General features: G+C 42.8%; 1 protein-coding gene across 2 annotated transcripts in view; it reads left to right on the top strand.

The window, feature by feature from the left end:
* Nucleotides 1–2,663: 2,663 nt before the first annotated feature.
* The window catches only part of nherf4a (NHERF family PDZ scaffold protein 4a), a 28,803-nt gene continuing 12,090 nt past the window's right edge, over nucleotides 2,664–19,376 (top strand). For both annotated transcript variants that reach the window (XM_060943867.1, XM_060943868.1), the window contains exons 1-8: nucleotides 2,664–2,816; nucleotides 10,305–10,332; nucleotides 10,461–10,525; nucleotides 10,638–10,843; nucleotides 14,307–14,511; nucleotides 14,643–14,779; nucleotides 14,865–15,069; nucleotides 19,103–19,299. In XM_060943867.1, the coding sequence (XP_060799850.1) occupies nucleotides 2,732–2,816; nucleotides 10,305–10,332; nucleotides 10,461–10,525; nucleotides 10,638–10,843; nucleotides 14,307–14,511; nucleotides 14,643–14,779; nucleotides 14,865–15,069; nucleotides 19,103–19,299 (1,128 nt within the window). In that variant the 5' untranslated portion in view covers nucleotides 2,664–2,731. The remainder of the gene's footprint in view (nucleotides 2,817–10,304; nucleotides 10,333–10,460; nucleotides 10,526–10,637; nucleotides 10,844–14,306; nucleotides 14,512–14,642; nucleotides 14,780–14,864; nucleotides 15,070–19,102; nucleotides 19,300–19,376) is intronic.

Raw genomic sequence — 19,376 nt, 5'->3', positions numbered from 1 at the left:
TTGCCAATTAACCAAATGAGGTTGGTTTGTTTGTTTGTTTGTATTAAGCATTACACAACTTTTTCAGTCTTTAGTTGCCCCTGTCCCGACTTTTTTGAAACATGTTGCTGGCACTAAATTCAAAATGAACAAATATTTTTTTAGAAAACAATAAAATTTCTCAGTTAAAACATTTGATATTTTGTCTTTGTGCTATTTTCAATGAAATACAGGGTTTTAATGATTTACAATTCACATATTGTTTTTATTTACAGTTTAAACTGCGTCCCAACTTTTTTGGAAACAGGGTTATACAGACATCCTATACAATCATGTGCTTTGTGGCAACAGTTTGAGGAAGGCCAACATATGGCTGTGATGGTTACTTGTCCACATATATGTTTAACCATAAAATGTGTTAAAATTGCCATTACCTGTTTATGTGTAATATGTGTTGAGAAAACTGTTACATTTATTTGTATTGATGCTGTAGTTTTTTCTGAAATACTTATGAGGTATATGAGGTCAATTCATGATCAAATTGACAATTTTATTGTAAAAAGTGTTAGAATGAAACAAATTATGTACCAAGCAGTGCTTCCTTATACAGTGCCTTGAAAAAGTATTCATACCCCTTGAACTTTTTCACATTTTTCCACCTTACAACCACGAACTTGACAGTTTTTTTTATTGAGATTTTATGTGATAGACCAACACAGAGTAGCACATAATTGTGAAGTGAAACGAAAATGATAAATGGTCTTCAAAATTTTAAACAAATAAAAATCTGAAAAATGTGGTGTGCATTAGTATTCAGCCCCCCTGCGTCAATACTTTGTAGAGCCACCTTTTGCTGCAATTACAGCTGCAAGTCTTTTGTGGTATGTCTCTACCAGCTTTGCACATCTAGACACTGAAATTTTTGCCCATTCTTCTTTGCAAAATAGCTCAAGCTCAGCCAGATTGGATGGAGAGCGCCTATGAACAGCAATTTTCAAGTCTTGCCACAGATGCTCAATGGGATTTAGGTCTGGACTTTGACTGGGCCATTCTAACACATGAATATTCTTTGATCTAACCCATTCCATTATAGCTCTGTCTGTATTTTTAGGGCCATTGTCTTGCTGGAAGGTGACTCTCCTTCCCAGTCTCAAGTCTTTTGCAGCCTCCAACAGGTTTTCTTCCAGGATTGCCCTGTATTTAGCTCCATCCATCTTCCCATCAACTCTGACCAGCTTCCCTGTCCCTGCTGAAGAAAAGCATCCCCATAGCATGATGCTGCCACCACCATGTTTCACAGTGAGGATGGTGTGTGCAGGGTGATGAGCAGTGTTAGTTTTCCACCACACATAGCGCTTTGCATTTAGGCTAAAAAGTTCAACTTTGGTCTCATCTGACCAAAGCACCTTCTTCCACATGTTTGCTGTGTCCCCTACATGGCTTCTTATGCCTGTCTTTCAACAATGGCTTTCTTCTTGCCACTCTTCCAAAAAGGCCAGATTTGTGGAGTGTACGACTTATAATTGTCCTGTGCACAGATTCTCCCACCTGAGCTGTGGATTTCTGCAGCTCCTCCAGAGTGATCATGGGCCTCTTGGCTGCTTCTCTGACCAGTGCTCTCCTTGCTCGCTCTGTCAGTTTAGGTGGACGGCCATGTCTTGGTAGGTTTGCAGTTGTGCCATACTTTTTCCATTTTTGAATGATGGATTGAACAGTGCTTCTTGAGATGTTCAGAGCTTGGGATATTTTTTGTATAACCTAACCCTGCTTTAAACTTCTCCAGAACTTTATCCCTGACCTGTCTGGTGAGTTCTTTGGTCTTCATGATGCTGTTTGTTCTTCAGTGTTCTCTAACAAACCACTGAGGCCTTCACAGAACAAGTGTATTTATGCTGAGAGTAAATTATACACAGTAGGACTCTATTAACTAATTAGATGACTTCTGAAGGCAATTGATTGCACTGGATTGTATTTAGAGGTATCAGAGTACAGGGGGCTGAATACTAATGCACACCACATTTTTCAGATTTTTATTTGTTTAAAATTTTGAAGACCATTTATCATTTTTGTTTCACTTCACAATTATGTGCTACTCTGTGTTGGTCTATCACATAAAATCTCAATAAAAAAACTGTCAAGTTCGTGGTTGTAAGGTGGAAAAATGTGAAAAAGTTCAAGGGGTATGAATACTTTTTCAAGGCACTGTACATCAGAGTCCTACACTAAAAAAAAAAAAGCATTTTTTATGAAATGAAATTTAGTGTTAGAGGTGTAAATTTATTTATTTATTGTGCCTTAAAATTTCATTTCCAGCCATTTGAATACTAACCTAGCAGGTACCATTATATGGGTTTGGAAAATGCTAGACCCAATCATGTGCCTTTAACTACATTTCAAAAAGAAATTGATGTATTTTGGTATTTAGTGTAAATGCTAATCCCTTCAAACAACAAAAATAAATAAGCAAAATGTCTAAGAAATACTCCTCAATCTGATTCTTTTTTTAAATAATGCAGTCATAGGTGTCTATTTTATTTATTCTTTATTGATCCTGTTCATTAAAATAATTCAAATATTCTACTTTGATTTAATTAGATGTGATTCTCGACAATATTTATCTCATAAAAACACTGGGGTCGATTGATGACTGACTCTGGCTTTAATATTGTCTCATAAACCTCAGCTTAAATATTAAACTCGAGTGAGTTATTGTGGAGAAGAAAGGAGGAGTTCAGTCGACTGAACAGCCTTCATGCTTCAGGTGTGCACCTTGAACCTTTTCACTGCCTGCAGTCCAGCCAGGACACAAGCGAGCAACACAATGAGATACACCACAGGTAACTGTAACCAGAATAAGTTTATTCTCTTCCATTCCAATTTGATTTGATCATTTTATTGTTGAAGAGAAAAGAAGTTCTTTTAAAATCCTACACACTCGACAATGATTTTGTGAGTGATTCACGATACACGTAATACTTCTGACAAAAAATGTATATTGATAGACACCAATATTTATGTAAAATGAGAGTTCATCTAATTAAATATATATACACTTTATAAAACCAAATCTAATCTTTGAATGATGTTAGTGTTTCATTGTGAACACAGTTTTCTGATAGACCTTTAGAGTATAAATTATTAAGGTATACTTTATAATTTAATCAAGAAATTACCATATGCTATTATAAAAATTATTTTCATGTTTTTGTGCTGTTTAAAATCTATGCAATTACAGGCAATGATTCTCAACATTTTTAGAAACTTTTCTCTGTTAAGCTTCTAAATACAGAGTACATTCTGTATATCTCATCATAACTGAGATATTTGGTTCTGAGTAAAAAATAATTTTTATTTATTTTTTAAGAAAAATAAGTTTATGAGGTGGTGTAGTGTTTAGCACTGTCGCCTCACAGCAAGAAGGTTCTGGGTTCAAGCCCAGTGGCCGGTGAGGGCCTTTGTGTGGAGTTTGCATGTTCTCCCCGTGTCTGTGTGGGTTTCCTCCAGGTGCTCCGGTTTCCCCCACAGTCCAAAGACATGCAGGTTAGGGTAATTGGTGGCTCTAAATTGACCGTAGGTGTGAATGTGAGTGTGAATGGTTGTTTGTCTCTGTATCAGCCCTGTGATGATCTGGCGACTTGTCCAGGGTGTACCCCGCCTCTCGCCCATAGTCAGCTGGGATAGGCTCCAGCTTGCCTGAAACCCTGTAGAACAGGATAAGCGGCTACAGATAATGGATGGATGGATGTTTATGAGGAGATATGTTTTAAACACAGATGTCCAAGATAAAGGACTGATGTGACCAAAATTGTCATATCTACCTATAGATTTGTTGTTGTTTTTATTTACTTAAACAAATAATGTATTAACATGGGGATTTGGTTCAATTTTTGGTGAACAACTAAGCTAAGATTGATATGATCAAACATGGAGAAGAGTAATCACAGGTTCCTCAATGGACAGCCTGAGCTGTCAGCGTATACTGTATGAAAGATCTGAACTTAGATCCTGAGTTCCTTGGCAAAGAAATCCTGACATTACACCTCCTCCTCAGAGGTTACAACATGATAAAACATAACAGAAGGAGAGAAGAAATGTGCCTAAATAATGTTTGCACAGTCTATGTATTTAATAAATACTGAATATGTATTTTCATCCTTGTTTTCAGTAATGCTACTGTAGAAATAGTTAAGGTGGGTGGAGCACAGAAGCACGGCAGGCTAGACCTGAGTTTGCCAATCCCCTTTTATTTTAGCTTTTCAGCTTTAACCTCACACAGTAACACACAACACACATGTGTTCTGGTCGAGAGAGCTCCCTTCCTCTGCTCTCCCTCTCCTCTTATAGGGCGTGCCACTGGGGAAGACATACAAACAGATTAATTCCCGTCAGGTGCAGTGATTATGCCACTTACCTTCCCTGACTCCGCCCTCCATTCACAGACCAATGCTTGACCACGCCCCCGCTGCCACATACCCCCACCGCCTGACTCAGGCCGGGGAGCCGTCCGGCCTGCAGCTGACCCCCGCCACGACCATCTGCACCCCCGGCCTGTGGACCACCTCGAACTTAAACGGCTGGAATGCCAGATACCAACGGGTGATCCGCGTGTTGGCATCCTTCATGCAGTGGAGCCACTGCAGGGGTGCGTGGTCCGACCAGAGGGTGAAAGGGCACCCCAGCAGGTAGTAGCGGAGGGTGAGTACCGCCAACTTGATGGCAAGGCATTCCTTTTCTATGGTGCTGTACCTGCCCTCGCGCACCAACAGCTTCCAGCTGATATACAGCACTGGACGGTCCTCCCCCTCCACCTCATGGGACAGAACAGCCCCCAGCCCTCTGTCTGACACATCCGTCTGCAAAACAAAGGGGAGAAAAAAGTCAGGGGAGTGTAACAGTGGCCCCCCACACAGTGCAGCCTTTACCTTAGAGAAAGCCCACTGGCATTGCTCCGTCCACTAGACTGGATCTGGTGCCCCTGTTTTAGTGAGATCAGTCAGCGGGCTGGTGACGTCCGAATAACTAGGTATAAACCTACTATAGTAGCCAGCCAGCCCCAGGAACTTTCTCACCCCCTTTTTGGTCTTGGGCCTCAGGCAGGCTGCAATCGCTGCTGTCTTATTGATTTGGGGACACACCTGCCCATTGCCCAAGTGGAAGCCCAGATACCGTACTTCCACCCGCCCAATCGCACACTTCTTCGGGTTGGCTGTGAGACCCGCTTGCCTCAGTGACCTAAGGATGGCCCTTAGGTGTTCTAGGTGCCGCGGCCAGTCATTACTATAAATAATGATGTCGTCCAGGTATGCGGCCGCATAGGTGGTGTGAGGGCAGAGGACCCTATCCATAAGCCACTGGAACGTAGCAGGCGCCCCAAACAGCCCAAAAGGAAGTGTGACGAGCTGGTGTAAGCCAAACGGTGTGGAAAAGGCCATTTTCTCTTGGGATAGCAGAGTCAAGGGGATCTGCCAATATCCCTTTGTCAAATCCAGTGTCGAATAAAAACCAGCTGTGCCTAGTCGATCAAGCAACTCGTCAATATGAGGCATTGGGTACGCATCAAATTTAGACACCACGTTGACTTTTTCTATAGTCCACACAGAACTGGACTGACCCATCGGCCTTGGGAACCAAGACCACCAGGCTGCTCCAGTCACTGTGGGACTCCTTGACGATGCCCATTTCGAGCATGGCCTCAAGTTCTTCCTGAACCACCTTTTTCTTGTGTTCGGCCAGTCTGTAAGGATGGCTGCGCACTACTACCCCCGGGGGTGTCTCAATGTGGTGTTCTATGAGGTGGGTGCGGCCGGGCAGGGGCGAGAAGACGTCAGAAAATTCTGTCTGCAACTGGGCGACCTCCGTGAGTTGGGTCGGGGAGAGGTGGTCTCCACAGGGAACCGGAGCGGTGGGCGATGTCAATTTTCCCTTTTGAACCTCTGGCCCCAGCTCTGCCTTCTCTGGAACCCCCGACACCAATGCCACGGGGACCTCCTCGTTCCAAAGTTTTAACAGATTGAGGTGGTAAATCTGTAACATCCCACCCCTGTCCGTTCGCCTCACTTCATAGTCGACGTCCCTGACTCGCCATGTGACCTCAAAGGGTCTTTGCCACCTGGCAATCAATTTGGAGCTCGACGTGGGCAACACCACTAGTACTTTATCTCCCGGTGTGAATTCCCTAAGGTGCATGCCCCTGTCGTACAGACGGACTTGACATTCTTGGGCCTGCTGCAAATTCCCCTGGGTTAGGTGCACGAGTGTGTGGAATTTGGCGCATAGGTCAATAACGTATTGAATTTCATTTTTGCTTGTTGAAGGTCCCTCCTCCCAATTTTCACACAGCACATCTAGAATGCCACGCAGCTTGCACCCGTATAATAATTCGAATGGGGAGAACCCCGTGGAGGCTTGTGGGACCTCTCGCACTGCGAATAACAGGGGCTCGCTCAAGCCATTTATCCCAGTTGCGTGCGTCCTCGCTTACAAATTTTCGAATTATGTTCTTGAGGGTGCAATTGAACCATTCGACTAAGCCATCCATTTGTGGGTGATAAACGCTGGTGCAGATAGGCTTAATTCCCAGTAACCCATACAGTTCGCGCAGTGTGAGTGACATAAACGTAGTGCCTTGATCAGTCAGAATCTCTTTGGGGATTCTGACTCGGGAGATGACGTGGAAGAGTGCTTCTGCAATACTACGTGCTGAGATATTGCGAAGAGGCACTGCTTCCGAATATCATGTTGCATAGTCCACCAGAACTAAAATAAAGCGATATCCTCGTGTTGACTGATCTAATGGCCCGACGAGATCCATCCCAATTCTTTCGAACAGGGTCTCTATTAATGGCAGAGGGCACAAAGGCGCTTTTGGAATGGCCGTGAGATTTACTAACTGGCATTTACGGCACGCCGTACACCACCTACGGACATCGCCGCGAATCCCTGGCCAATAGAACTGGGCCATTATTCAGGCTAGTGTCTTATCCTGCCCCAAGTGTCCGTCCATGGGATTAAAGTGAACCGCCTGGAAGAGAAATTCCCGGTGGCTCTTTGGGATCAAAAGCTGTGTTATCGGTTCCTTAGTCTGAGTGTCCTGCGTCACTCGATATAATCTATCCTTAATAATGGAGAAATAGGGGAAGGACGGGGTGGCGTTTGGCTGGAGCATTTGACCATCGATTACTCTCACTTGGTCAACCGCATGCCGCAGAGTTTCGTCTTGCGACTGCTCTAACAGGAAATCCTCAAGGGATTCCCCGAGAGAAGGAGGAGGAGCCTGCTGCTCCTCACTCTGATGCGGAGATGACATAGACGGCTCTGTGACAGCTGTTCCCACCAATGCCACACTGGGACCTCCCCCCTGCTGAATTATGGCAGGTCCCACTCTTCACTAAATGTGCCATTAATTCCGTAAATCCCAGCCAATCAGTCCCCAAAATTATCGAGTGGGTAGGGCGAGGATTAACCTCCACCTGTACTCTAAATTTCTCCCCACGAAACAGAATGTGGACCAACACTAAAGGGTAGTTGTGAACATTCCCATGCACACACAACTTCACCAATTGTGCTCTCCCCAATGCCTCGTCTTGCACCAGGCTTTGATGGATTGAGGTCTGATTACAGCTGGAGTCCACCAAACCCCATGGGGCTGTTCTTTTCTGTACTCCGTCCCGGGTTTCAGCACCACTGTAGAAATAGTTAAGGTGGGTGGAGCACAGAAGCACGGCAGGCCAGAACTGAGTTTGCTAATACCCTTTTATTTTAGCTTTTCAGCTTTAACCTCACACACAACACACACGTGTTCTGGTCGAGAGAGCTCCCTTCCTCTGCTCTCCCTCTCCTCTTATAGGGCGTGGTTACTGGGGAAGACACACAAACACAGGTTAATTCCCGTCAGGTGCAGTGATTCTGCCACTTACGTTCCCTGACTCCACCCTCCATTCACAGACCAATGCTTGACCACGCCCCCGCTGCCACAGCTACATTATTAAAATATTGATTTAGCAATAGCTTATACAGTAGAAGTCAAACATTTGGACACACCTCCTCGTTTCTACATTGTAAAACAATACTTAAGACATCAAAACTATGAAAGAACATATATGGAATTAATGTGGTGAACAAAAAAAAGTGTTAATGTTTGATATTTTTGATTCTTCAAAGTACTCAGCGTTTACCTTGACACTTTGCACACTATTGGCATTATCTTAACCAGCTTCATGAGGTAGTCACCTGGAATGCTTTTCAATTAACAGGTGCCTCATCAAAAGTTAATTAGTGTAATTTCTTGCCTTCTTGATGCATTTGAGATCAAACAATAAAAAGTAAATAATAAAAATACAGTAAATAGCCCTATATTCCACGACTGTAGTAATCCATATTACAACCCCAATTCCAAAAAAGTTGGGACGAAGTACAAATTGTAAATAAAAACGGAATGCAATGATGTGGAAGTTTCCAAATTCCATATTTTATTCAGAATAGAACATAGATGACATATCAAATGTTTAAACTGAGAAAATGTATCATTTAAAGAGAAAAATTAGGTGATTTTAAATTTCATGACAACAACACATCTCAAAAAAGTTGGGACAAGGCCATGTTTACCTCTGTGAGACATCCCCTTTTCTCTTTACAACAGTCTGTAACCGTCTGGGGACTGAGGAGACAAGTTGCTCAAGTTTAGGGATAGGAATGTTAACCCATTCTTGTCTAATGTACTGTAGGATTCTAGTTGCTCAACTGTCTTAGGTATTTTTTGTTGGATCTTCCATTTTATGATGCACCAAATGTTTTCTATGGGTGAAAGATCTGGACTGCAGGCTGGCCAGTTCAGTACCCGGACCCTTCTTCTATGCAGCCATGATGCTATAATCGATGCAGTATGTGGTTTGGCATTGTCATGTTGGAAAATGCAAGGTCTTCCCTGAAAGAGACGTCATCTGGATGGGAGCATATGTTGCTCTAGAACCTGGATATACCTTTCAGCATTGATGGTGTCTTTCCAGATGTGTAAGCTGCCCATGCCACACGCACTAATGCAACCCCATATCATCAGAGATGCAGGCTTCTGAACTGAGCGCTGATAACAACTTGGGTCGTCCTTCTCCTCTTTAGTCCGAATGACACGGCGTCCCTGATTTCCATAAAGAACTTCAAATTTTGATTCGTCTGACCACAGAACACTTTTCCACTTTGCCACAGTCCATTTTAAATGAGCCTTGGCCCAGAGAAGACGTCTGCGCTTCTGGATCATGTTTAGATACGGCTTCTTCTTTGAACTATAGAGTTTTTGTTGGCAACGGTGGATGGCGCGGTGAATTGTGTTCACAAATGATGTTCTCTGAAAATATTCCTGAGCCCATTTTGTGATTTCCAATACAGAAGCATGCCTGTATGTGATGCAGTGCCATCTAAGGGCCCGAAGATCACGGGCACCCAGTATGGTTTTCCGGCCTTGAGCCTTACGCACAGAGATTCTTCCAGATTCTCTGAATCTTTTGATGATATTATGCACTGTAGATGATATGTTCAAACTCTTTGCAATTTTACACTGTCGAACTCCTTTCTGATATTGCTCCACTATTTGTCGGCGCAGAATTCGGGGGATTGGTGATCCTCTTCCCATCTTTACTTCTGAGAGCCGCTGCCACTCCAAGATGCTCTTTTTATACCCAGTCATGTTAATGACCTATTGCCAGTTGACCTAATGAGTTGCAATTTGGTCCTCCAGCTGTTCCTTTTTTGTACCTTTAACTTTTCCAGCCTCTTATTGCCCCTGTCCCAACTTTTTTGAGATGTGTTGCTGTCATGAAATTTCAAATGAGCCAATATTTGGCATGAAATTTCAAAATGTCTCATTTTCGACATTTGATATGTTGTCTATGTTCTACTGTGAATACAATATCAGTTTTTGAGATTTGTAAATTATTGCATTCCGTTTTTATTTACAATTTGTTCTTTGTCCCAACTTTTTTGGAATCAGGGTTATATGTCAAGAGCTGCTCAACTCAGAGAAACAACATCCATCATTACTTTAAGACCTGAAGTGTCTTTTTTAATTCATAAAAATAAAGAAAAAACACTGAATTAGAAAGTGTATCCAAACTTTTGACTGGTACTATACATTTTTATGTTTCTTCAAGTTATTATTTTACATTTATTTGAGGTTGCAGTAACCAAAATAATGAAGGTACTTTCAAGTTAATGTTGAACCACAGCCACCTCAGTGGGCAAAACTAATTTTAGACTAAGGATAGACAGTACAAAGTCTTGCATGGATTGAGTTTCAGGGATGTTCACATTTTATTTATTTATTTATTTTATAGAACCAGGAGATACAACAGACATGCCACAGTAAGTTTCACCATCAGGAAAGAAATCTTGTGCAGAATAACTAATACATGATGAATTAATGACTGCTCATTGTTGTAATGATTATAGATCAACCTTATTTGTATTCATGACATGTTTTAATTTTTAAGGAAGTTCACTTTTAACCCAAAAGAAGGGATTGACAATCCAGCATTGATGATCTCAGACGACCCAGGTAGAGGACACAGAAAGCAATATGACAGCAAGATCTGAAATAAAAATGTATAATGTATAATACAACCGTACCTATGAATAAACAAATCTGCTATAAATTAATCTGTCCTCAGAGCCAGACTTGTGTCCTCGGTTATGCCTGCTGATGCGAGAGGAAGGCCAAGGTTTTGGCTTCCATCTGCGGAAAGAGAGTGGCTGCAGGGGCCATGTTGTGCAGCAAGTTGCCCCATGGAGTGCAGCAGAGCGCAGTGGCCTAAGAGATGGAGACCACATTCTAGAGATCAATGAAGACTTTGTGGACAACCAAGAATATTCCAAGGTAAAGAGCTGAAAGATGGGTTGTTGCTTGAGAACTAGCCTACATTTCCTCTTTAGTTCATCCTACACTGTATCCTAGTTTCTCCAAGATAAAGAGATTATTTTTGTACTAGGAGAGAAATTAATAACATATGAGTGATTCCACGCTTATGGGTACTGAAATGGGGACATGAACTTATTTTTAAAAATTCACCTAAAACCATTTCTTTTTTTTTACCATCAGGTCACAAAACATGTAATCTTTAATGAATGATATGTTAAAAGATAACTTTAATTTTCTGAGATGTAATAAAAACATATTTATATGCCAAAGTCAGAACGTAACAGAAGTGTTGTGGACATATAGATTCTCAATTTTAACAATGTAGAATTACTTTTTGAAACATAGGAAGGTGATGTTTTAGCAAATATAATTAATAAACATGTGTAGTAGAATAAACATACACATTCTTTCAATAAGATTAACATGGTATATAGCTAGATTGTAATTAATTTGTAACAGACGCGAGATGGACAATCGTAACAGAAGTAATGTAACAGACATAATTTTGGAACTCATAGGCTTGACTTTGGCATATAAATATGTTTTGATTACATCTCAGAAAATTAAAGTTATCTTTTAACATATCATTCATTAAAGATTACATGTTTTGTGACCTGATGGTAAAAAAAGAAATGGTTTTAGGTGAATAAGTTCATGTTCCCATTTCAGTACCCATAAGCGTGGAATCACTCATATACAATTAATAATCATAATTAAATAATGAATAATGATTTGCAACATACACTCTTAGTATGTGCCATTGATGAAAAAAGGTGTATGAATGTATAGCTTTGAAACTATATAAAATAATTAATCTGTAAAATCATAGTGTACAGGGCGGCATGGTGGTGTAGTGGTTAGCGCTGTCACCTCACAGCAAGAAGGCCTTTCTGTGCGGAGTTTGCATGTTCTCCCCGTGTCCGCGTGGGTTTCCTCCGGGTGCTCCGGTTTCCCCCACAGTCCAAAGACATGCAGGTTAGGTTAACTGGTGACTCTAAATTGACCGTAGGTGTGAATGTGAGTGTGAATGGTTGTCTGTGTCTATGTGTCAGCCCTGTGATGACCTGGCGACTTGTCCAGGGTGTACCCCGCCTTTCGCCCGTAGTCAGCTGGGATAGGCTCCAGCTTGCCTGCGACCCTGTAGAACAGGATAAAGTGGCTAGAGATGAGATGAGATTATAGTGTGCATTTAATGGAAAAGTTCTCCCTGAAACACATTAAATACACCGATCAGCCATAACACTAAACCACTGAAAGTTGAAATGATTAACGTTGATTCTCATTACAGTGGCACCTGTCAGAGGGTGGGATATATTAGGCAGCAAACACGCAGTCAGTTCCTGAAGTTGATTTGTAAGAAAAATGGCCAAGCATAAAGACATGAGCTTCTTTGACAAGGGCCAAATTGTGATGGCAAAATGACTGGGTCTGAGCATCTCCATAATGGTAGGTCTTTTGGGGTGTTCCTGGTATGCAGTGGTTAGTACCTACCAAATGTAGGAGGAACAACCAGTGAATCGACAACAAGGTCATGGGTGCCCAAGGCTCATTGATGTGTGTGGGGAACAAGAGTTAAGGCCAATTTATGCTGACAACCCAGTCCTCGCAGACGGCGCCGCAGATAGCGTCTGCGTAGCCCCCCCACCTTCGCAGACATTCTGCGCGCACCTCCCAAAAATTGTGACCACCGCAGAAGCCTTGCAGACAGCGTCGCAGACAAGAGGGCTCTGATTGGTCCACTCTACATCCGCTGGACAATGTTTTGCTTGGAAACCTTGTGTCCTGGAATTCATGTGGATATTATTTTGATATGTACCACCTACCTAAAGATTGTTGCAGATCAAGTACATGCCTTCATGGCAACAGGATTCCCTAATGGCAGTGGCTTCTTTCAGCAGGGTAATGTACCCTGCCACACTGTAAAAATTGTTCAGGAATGGTTTGTGGAACATGACCCAGAGTTCAAGGTGTTGATTTGGCCTCCAAATTTCCCAGATCTCAATCCAATTCAGCATCTGTGGTATGTGCTGGACAAGCAAGTCCAATCCATGCAGGCCCCATTTCGCAACTCACAGAACTGAAAGGATCTGCTGCTAATGTCTAGGTGCCAGATACAGTACCACAGCACACCTTCAGAGGTCTTGTGAGGTCCATACCTTAATGGATCAGAGCTGTTTTGGGGGCACAAGGGGACCTACACAATATTAGGCAGGTGGTGTTAATGTTATGGCTGATTGGTGTATGTTTACAGTGAAATGTTTGTGATGTGTTTAGTGTTTCTGATGCTAATTTGTTGGTTGATGTGTATTTTTGATACTCCCAAGAGAACACTGCTAGCGCAGTTATAGTGGTATTTCATAGGAAAAAATGTCAACAATCTCAAACATTAGGGCTAGCAGTTACGTTTTCTTGTTAAAACTAAATACAAAAGAACAAGGGCTTCTTATCTGACTCGCACTTTTTCAGCATGTTCAATAACATATATTAATAACAAATCTATGAAAGAAGTAATGAACACAGAAATTGTCAGAGTTCCAGACAGCAGTGTAGCTACTGCCAGTTATAAGCAATGCTACCAGAGATGTGAGATTCACACTATTTCACAACAAAAATATGTCATAGGCCTTAGCGCAAGTAACCCATTCCTACTAGCACCATTATGAACGGGTAGTCAAATGGCATTGTGGGTAATATAGGTAACTGCTAACTAGGGTGAAAATAGATCAACATGTTTAATGAAATAAGTTTAAACTAAATAATTTAAAAAAACGCTACAATTTCAGTACAAACTAACTATTGCGGGCGGCACGGTGGTGTAGTGGTTAGCGCTGTCGCCTCACAGCAAGAAGGTCCGGGTTCGAGCCCCGTGGCCGGCGAGGGCCTTTCTGTGTGGAGTTTGCATGTTCTCCCCGTGTCTGCGTGGGGGTGCTCCGGTTTCCCCCACAGTCCAAAGACATGCAGGTTAGGTTAACTGGTGACTCTAAATTGAGCGTAGGTGTGAATGTGAGTGTGAATGGTTGTCTGTGTCTATGTGTCAGCCCTGTGATGACCTGGCGACTTGTCCAGGGTGTACCCCGCCTTTCGCCCGTAGTCAGCTGGGACAGGCTCCAGCTTGCCTGCGACCCTGTAGAAGGATAAAGCGGCTAGAGATAATGAGATGAGACTAACTATTACGTGGCATCGAAGATCATATATGTTAATAATTCAGGGTGGATTTTGTCCTTTAAAGGTACACTGTGTATAAATACATTGTTCTCAGATGAAAGATGCTAAAGGTACAAAAGACAAGGACAGTTTAGTACTTTAGCTTTCTCTGTGTGCATGTGGAATAACAGAAACGGGAACAATGCAAGGATAATTCAAATGGGATTCATTTGTGTACTGTTTTGCTAAATTCAGTTCTGGTTGTGTCCTTTTTAAGGCGGTGCTGAAGGTGCAAGCATCTGGGCTACAGCTGTGTCTGTTGGTCTTGAGCGCTGTGGAGTATGAAACAGCTGCGTGTGAAGGAATAGACTTCATGGCTCTGACCAGAGCTCATCGAGGTGAAGGTTGTGCACGTCCTCGTTTGTGCCACATCAACAGAGAGCCCGGCGTTGGCCTGGGACTCAGCATCATTCCCATTGAGGGTATTGTCATTTATTTGTACATGTGCAGTAGAAAGAATGAATAATGACAGAGATCAGTCTTAAAACCCACATATACAGAGCTGATCTGCCTGAGAGTGTATAGATTAAGTATGCCTTTTATGTGTGTGCAGGTGAGAGAGGAAAGTATTCTCTCAGCCCAGTGAGTGAGGGTCCAGCAGAAAGGGCAGGAGTTCAGGCAGGAGATCATCTGCTCTGGATTAATGGTGTCATGGTCTCAAAACTTACACATTCTGCACTGATGAAAATGGTTGGTTGGCATGGTATTAATCAAGATTTTTACCTATTGCTGCTGTTCTTTCTAACTTCTGCTGGGTTTTTTTCTGTCTTGTCAGTTTAAAAAGTGTGACGAATATGTGACCATTTTGGTGATAGACAGCAGAAGTGAAAAGAGCTATACGCGCCGAAGATTGTCCATCCTTCCTGCTTTTGCCAGTACGCATAACCTGCCTTTCAGGCCAAAAACCCTACACCTTACCCAGGGACCACAAGGCTATGGGTTCTTTTTACGACAAGAGAAGCTGACTACAGGACAAATTGGTGAGGCTTGCAGTATGCACAAGCATTCTTACACAAGTATCACAAATGACAACTTAATTTTGCTTTTATTTAATCTTAATTCTTATTTATATACAGTTTTGAACGAACAAGGACATTGTCATGCTGGAACATGTTTGGACCAGGCCCCTTAGTTCCAGAGAAGCATACAAAGACAGAAGGACGGATTATTAGAAGGACAGCTTCTAATACACTGTGACCATGATCAGGATGAGTTAGTTAGTTAGTTAGTTAGTTAGTTAGTTAGTTAGTTAGTTAGTTAGTTAGTTAGTTAGTTAGTTAGTTAGTTAACCTTAGTACAAGTGAAAATGAATACTGTTTAGTTTTATTCAGTTACTGTTACATGAAGAATCCATACTTTTTTAGCTCACCTGGCCATAAGGCCGATGAGCTATTGCCATAGTGTGGTGTCCGTCGTCCACAATTTAATAAATCGTATTTCCTCCATCAATTCTCCATGGATTTCTGTTCTGATTGCTTTGTTTGAAAGAACTCATCACTCCACACAGAATTTAGTCATTATTTTGTCAATTGTTTTTGCTAACAAGTTAGTAATTAGGCCAAATTAATGAATTTTCCAGGCCTCTCACTAGAATTTTATCTCTTCTTTCATTTCTCATCCAATTCCAGTTCTGATCAATGTTTTGGGTCGATCTTCCCTTGAGGAACAAAACTTGGTCGTTTGCTTGTTGATTTTCTTGTTGTAAACAATTTTTTACAACTTTGTTTTTCAGGAAAATCGTATCTCCTCCCTCAGTTCTCAATGGATTTCAGTTCTGATTGTTTCATTTGAAAGAACTAGTCCTTCTGCACAACACTTGGTCATTGTATTGTCAAATTTGTGCTAATGAACTGCTAATTAGGTCAACTTCACGAATTTTGGGCCTTCTCATTAGAATTGTATCTCCTCTCGCAGTTCTCACCAGATTTCAGTTCTGATCGATGTTTTGGGTAGATCTTCCCTCAAGGAACAAAACTTGGATGTTTGTTTGTTGATTTTCCTGTTGTAAACAATTTGTTTATTTTCAGTTAAATCATGTCTCCTCCCTCAGTTCTCAATGGATTTCAGTTCTGATTGTTTTATTTGAAAGAACTAGACCTTCTGCACAAAAGGCCCCGGTCACACCGCCCGAACTTTGCTGGAGCGTTCCTGGAGCGGTGAAAAAAATTCATCACCGTTTGTAACCGTTCACCACCGTTTAACAAAAGTTGGCCCCCGTTAAAGCAACGCTGTATACGCTCGGCCACCGCTGATGTTTCTTGAGGGGCCCTCCTACCACTCCGAAAGTTTTGAGCTGCACAAAATATTGCGAGCGGTGAGGAGGGGACAATTTTCCGCCCCGGCAAAGTTCACCCCCGCTCCACCAACGCCCAGTCAAAGTTTGGCACCGCTAGATGCAAGTTCGTGGACGCTTGGGTCCGCTAGGCCAACGCAGAAATCTTGAACGCTGGACCACCGCTGCTTCGCCAGCGTTGCCCGGGCGGCGATTAAACGTTGCACAAACTTCGGTGGAGCGGTTGTAAGCGTTTTACGAGCGGACACAGGGTTGCTGGAACGGTGTCGGGCGTTGAAGCAGCTATCCATGGCAGCGATGAACTTTGGTTTGGCGTTGGTATAGAGGTGTCGGAGCGGGACCAGAATTTGGCTATAAATACGGGGAGAAATGGACCAGGAGCTCATTTGGAATCGAGCTGCCGTTGAGTTCAGACCTCATCTATATCGAATTTGCTCAAAGTTACAGTAAAACTGTATCACCATGGATGCTGAGAGACTTGCTATGATTGGTGCTAAACCAACTTTATACCCCCGCCGAGCCAAAGCCCGCATGCGCAGAACGCCGCTATACTACCGCTCGCTACCGCTAAACCAACGCTAAAGCAACGCCGGCTTCAGCAGTGCACCGCTAAGCCAACGCCCGTGTTTTCGATTTTTTTTCCCATTTTGTGTGCGGTGACGAGCGTTGTCGAAATTCGGCCCCCCCTCCCTACCATTCAAGGAACGCTCCAGCAAAGTTCGGGCGGTGTGACCGGGGCCAAACTTGGTCATTTGATTGTAATTTTTTTGCTAAGAAATTAGTAATTAGATCAATTTAGCATTTCTTATAGAAGAATAGAATACTGTCACTGTCACATAATATTGTCACTGCACAAATGTACAACGAAATTTAGTTTGTCATAGGAGAGCAAAGCCGCAGCGTACATGCGCGCCGCCACTCTTGGGCACTTCAGCCCAGAGCTGCCTCATGTTAACGTAACTGCATGTCTTTGAATTGTGGGGGAAACCAGAGCACCTGGAGGAAACCCACGTAGACATGGGGAGCACATGCAAACTCTACACAGAAAGGCCCCCATCAGCCGCTGAGCTCAAACCCAGAATCTTCTTGCTGTTAGTTGACAGTGCTAACCACTACACCACCGTGCCACTGTTCTTCTGACTAGAATTGTCTCTCTTCTCTCATTTATCATGTGAATTCATTTCTGATTGATTTTTTTGGGTAGCTCTTCCTTTGGCGAATAAAATGTAGTCCTTTGTTGATTTTCCTATTGTAAACAATTAGTCATGGAGATTGGTCCTCTCTCACACTGTCACATTTCAGTTCTGTTTGATGTTTTGGTAGTCATGGTTGTTTTGATGGCAGGCCAGATGAGTTACTACATCCTTGACGTTCTGGTTTACTCTGTAGCTTTTGATTTTAAAGGTCCCAAGTATCTAATTTCTCAAAGATTACAATTCAAATATTTTTCTTTTTCCCACCTAGAAACCAAATCATCTCATCTCATTATCTCCAGCCGCTTTATCCTGTTCTACAGGGTCGCAGGCAAGCTGGAGCCTATCCCAGCTGACTACAGGCGACAGGCGGGGTACACTCTGGACAAGTCACCAGGTCATCACAGGGCTGACACATAGACACAGACAACCATTCACACTCACACCTACGGTCAATTTAGAGTCACCAGTTAACCTAACCTGCATGTCTTTGAACTGTGGGGGAAACCGGAGCACCCGGAGGAAACCCACGTGGACATGGGGAGAACATGCAAACTCCGCACAGAAAGGCCCTCACTGGCCATGGGGCTCGAACCCGGACCTTCTTGCTGTGAGGCGACAGCGCTAACCACTACACCACCGTGCTGCCTGAAACCAAATCAGTTGCAAATTAATTTAGTACAGTTTTAACAACAGTTTTTAATTGTCCAAAGAAACCTATAATCTTTCTCTAAAGACTGCCCTTTAATCTCATTTGCTTTTCTTATATTATTTACTTTACTGTAAAAAAAAAAAAAGAAAAAGATCCTAAACCCATGAACAAATTTAGACAAATTCAAATGAAATGAGGATTTCATTTCACCACTTATCCTTCAAGGTTGCTGGGAAAGCTGGAGCCAATCCCAGCTGACTTCAGGCAAGAGGTGGCGTACACCCTGGGCAGGTCGCCAATCTGTCACAGAGATGAGCAATCATTCACACTCACAGTCACATCTATGGGCAATTTAGAGTAACCAGTTGACCTAATCTGCATGTCTTTGGACTGTGGGAGGAAACCAGAACACCCAGAGGAAACCCACACAGGCACGGGGAGAACACACAAACTCTGTAAAAAAGGCCCCCATCAGGTGTAATGTTCAAACCCAGAACCTTCTGGCTATGAGGTGACAGTGCTAATCACTGCACCACCATGCTGCCCACCATTGTACCCTTTCCATCCATCCATCCATCCATCCATCCATCCATATATATATCCATCCATTATCTGTAGCTGCTTATCCTGTTCTACGGGGTCACAGGCAAGCTGGAGCCTATCCCAGCTGACTATGGGCGAGAGGCGGGTTGTACCCTTTCATACAAATAAATCCATCTATTCATCTCCAGTAATAGCTTTGTCCTTCTCAGGGTTACAGTAGATTCAGAACCTGTCCTGGGAACACTGTATGTGAGGTGGGAATGCACTATGTTTCATTGTGAATCAACTCTCATAGTGATGAAGTGTGTGTTATGTGTTTTGGCTTCCTTCAGCTCACCTGCTGCGAGAGATTGACCCGTGCAGCCCAGCTGAGGCAGCAGGGATGGAGGATGGGGATCTACTCCTGGCGGTCAATGGAGAGCAGGTGGAGAACTCCGAGCATGAGGACATAGTCAGCAGAATACGGCAAAGCGGTCAGCAGGTTACACTTACTACCATCTCTATTCAGGGCAGAGACTTCCACACAAAGGTGTGTGCACACTTCCATTCACACATGCAAATACATTCACAGACAAGGGTGGAGTAGTGCATGTTTTGGGGCTAAAT

The sequence above is a fragment of the Neoarius graeffei genome, chromosome 17, assembly GCF_027579695.1.
Source record: "Neoarius graeffei isolate fNeoGra1 chromosome 17, fNeoGra1.pri, whole genome shotgun sequence".
In the NCBI taxonomy this organism is placed as follows: domain Eukaryota; kingdom Metazoa; phylum Chordata; class Actinopteri; order Siluriformes; family Ariidae; genus Neoarius; species Neoarius graeffei.
The sequence above is the reverse complement of the archived record's forward strand: the minus strand, read 5'-3'. Positions and strand labels throughout refer to the sequence as shown.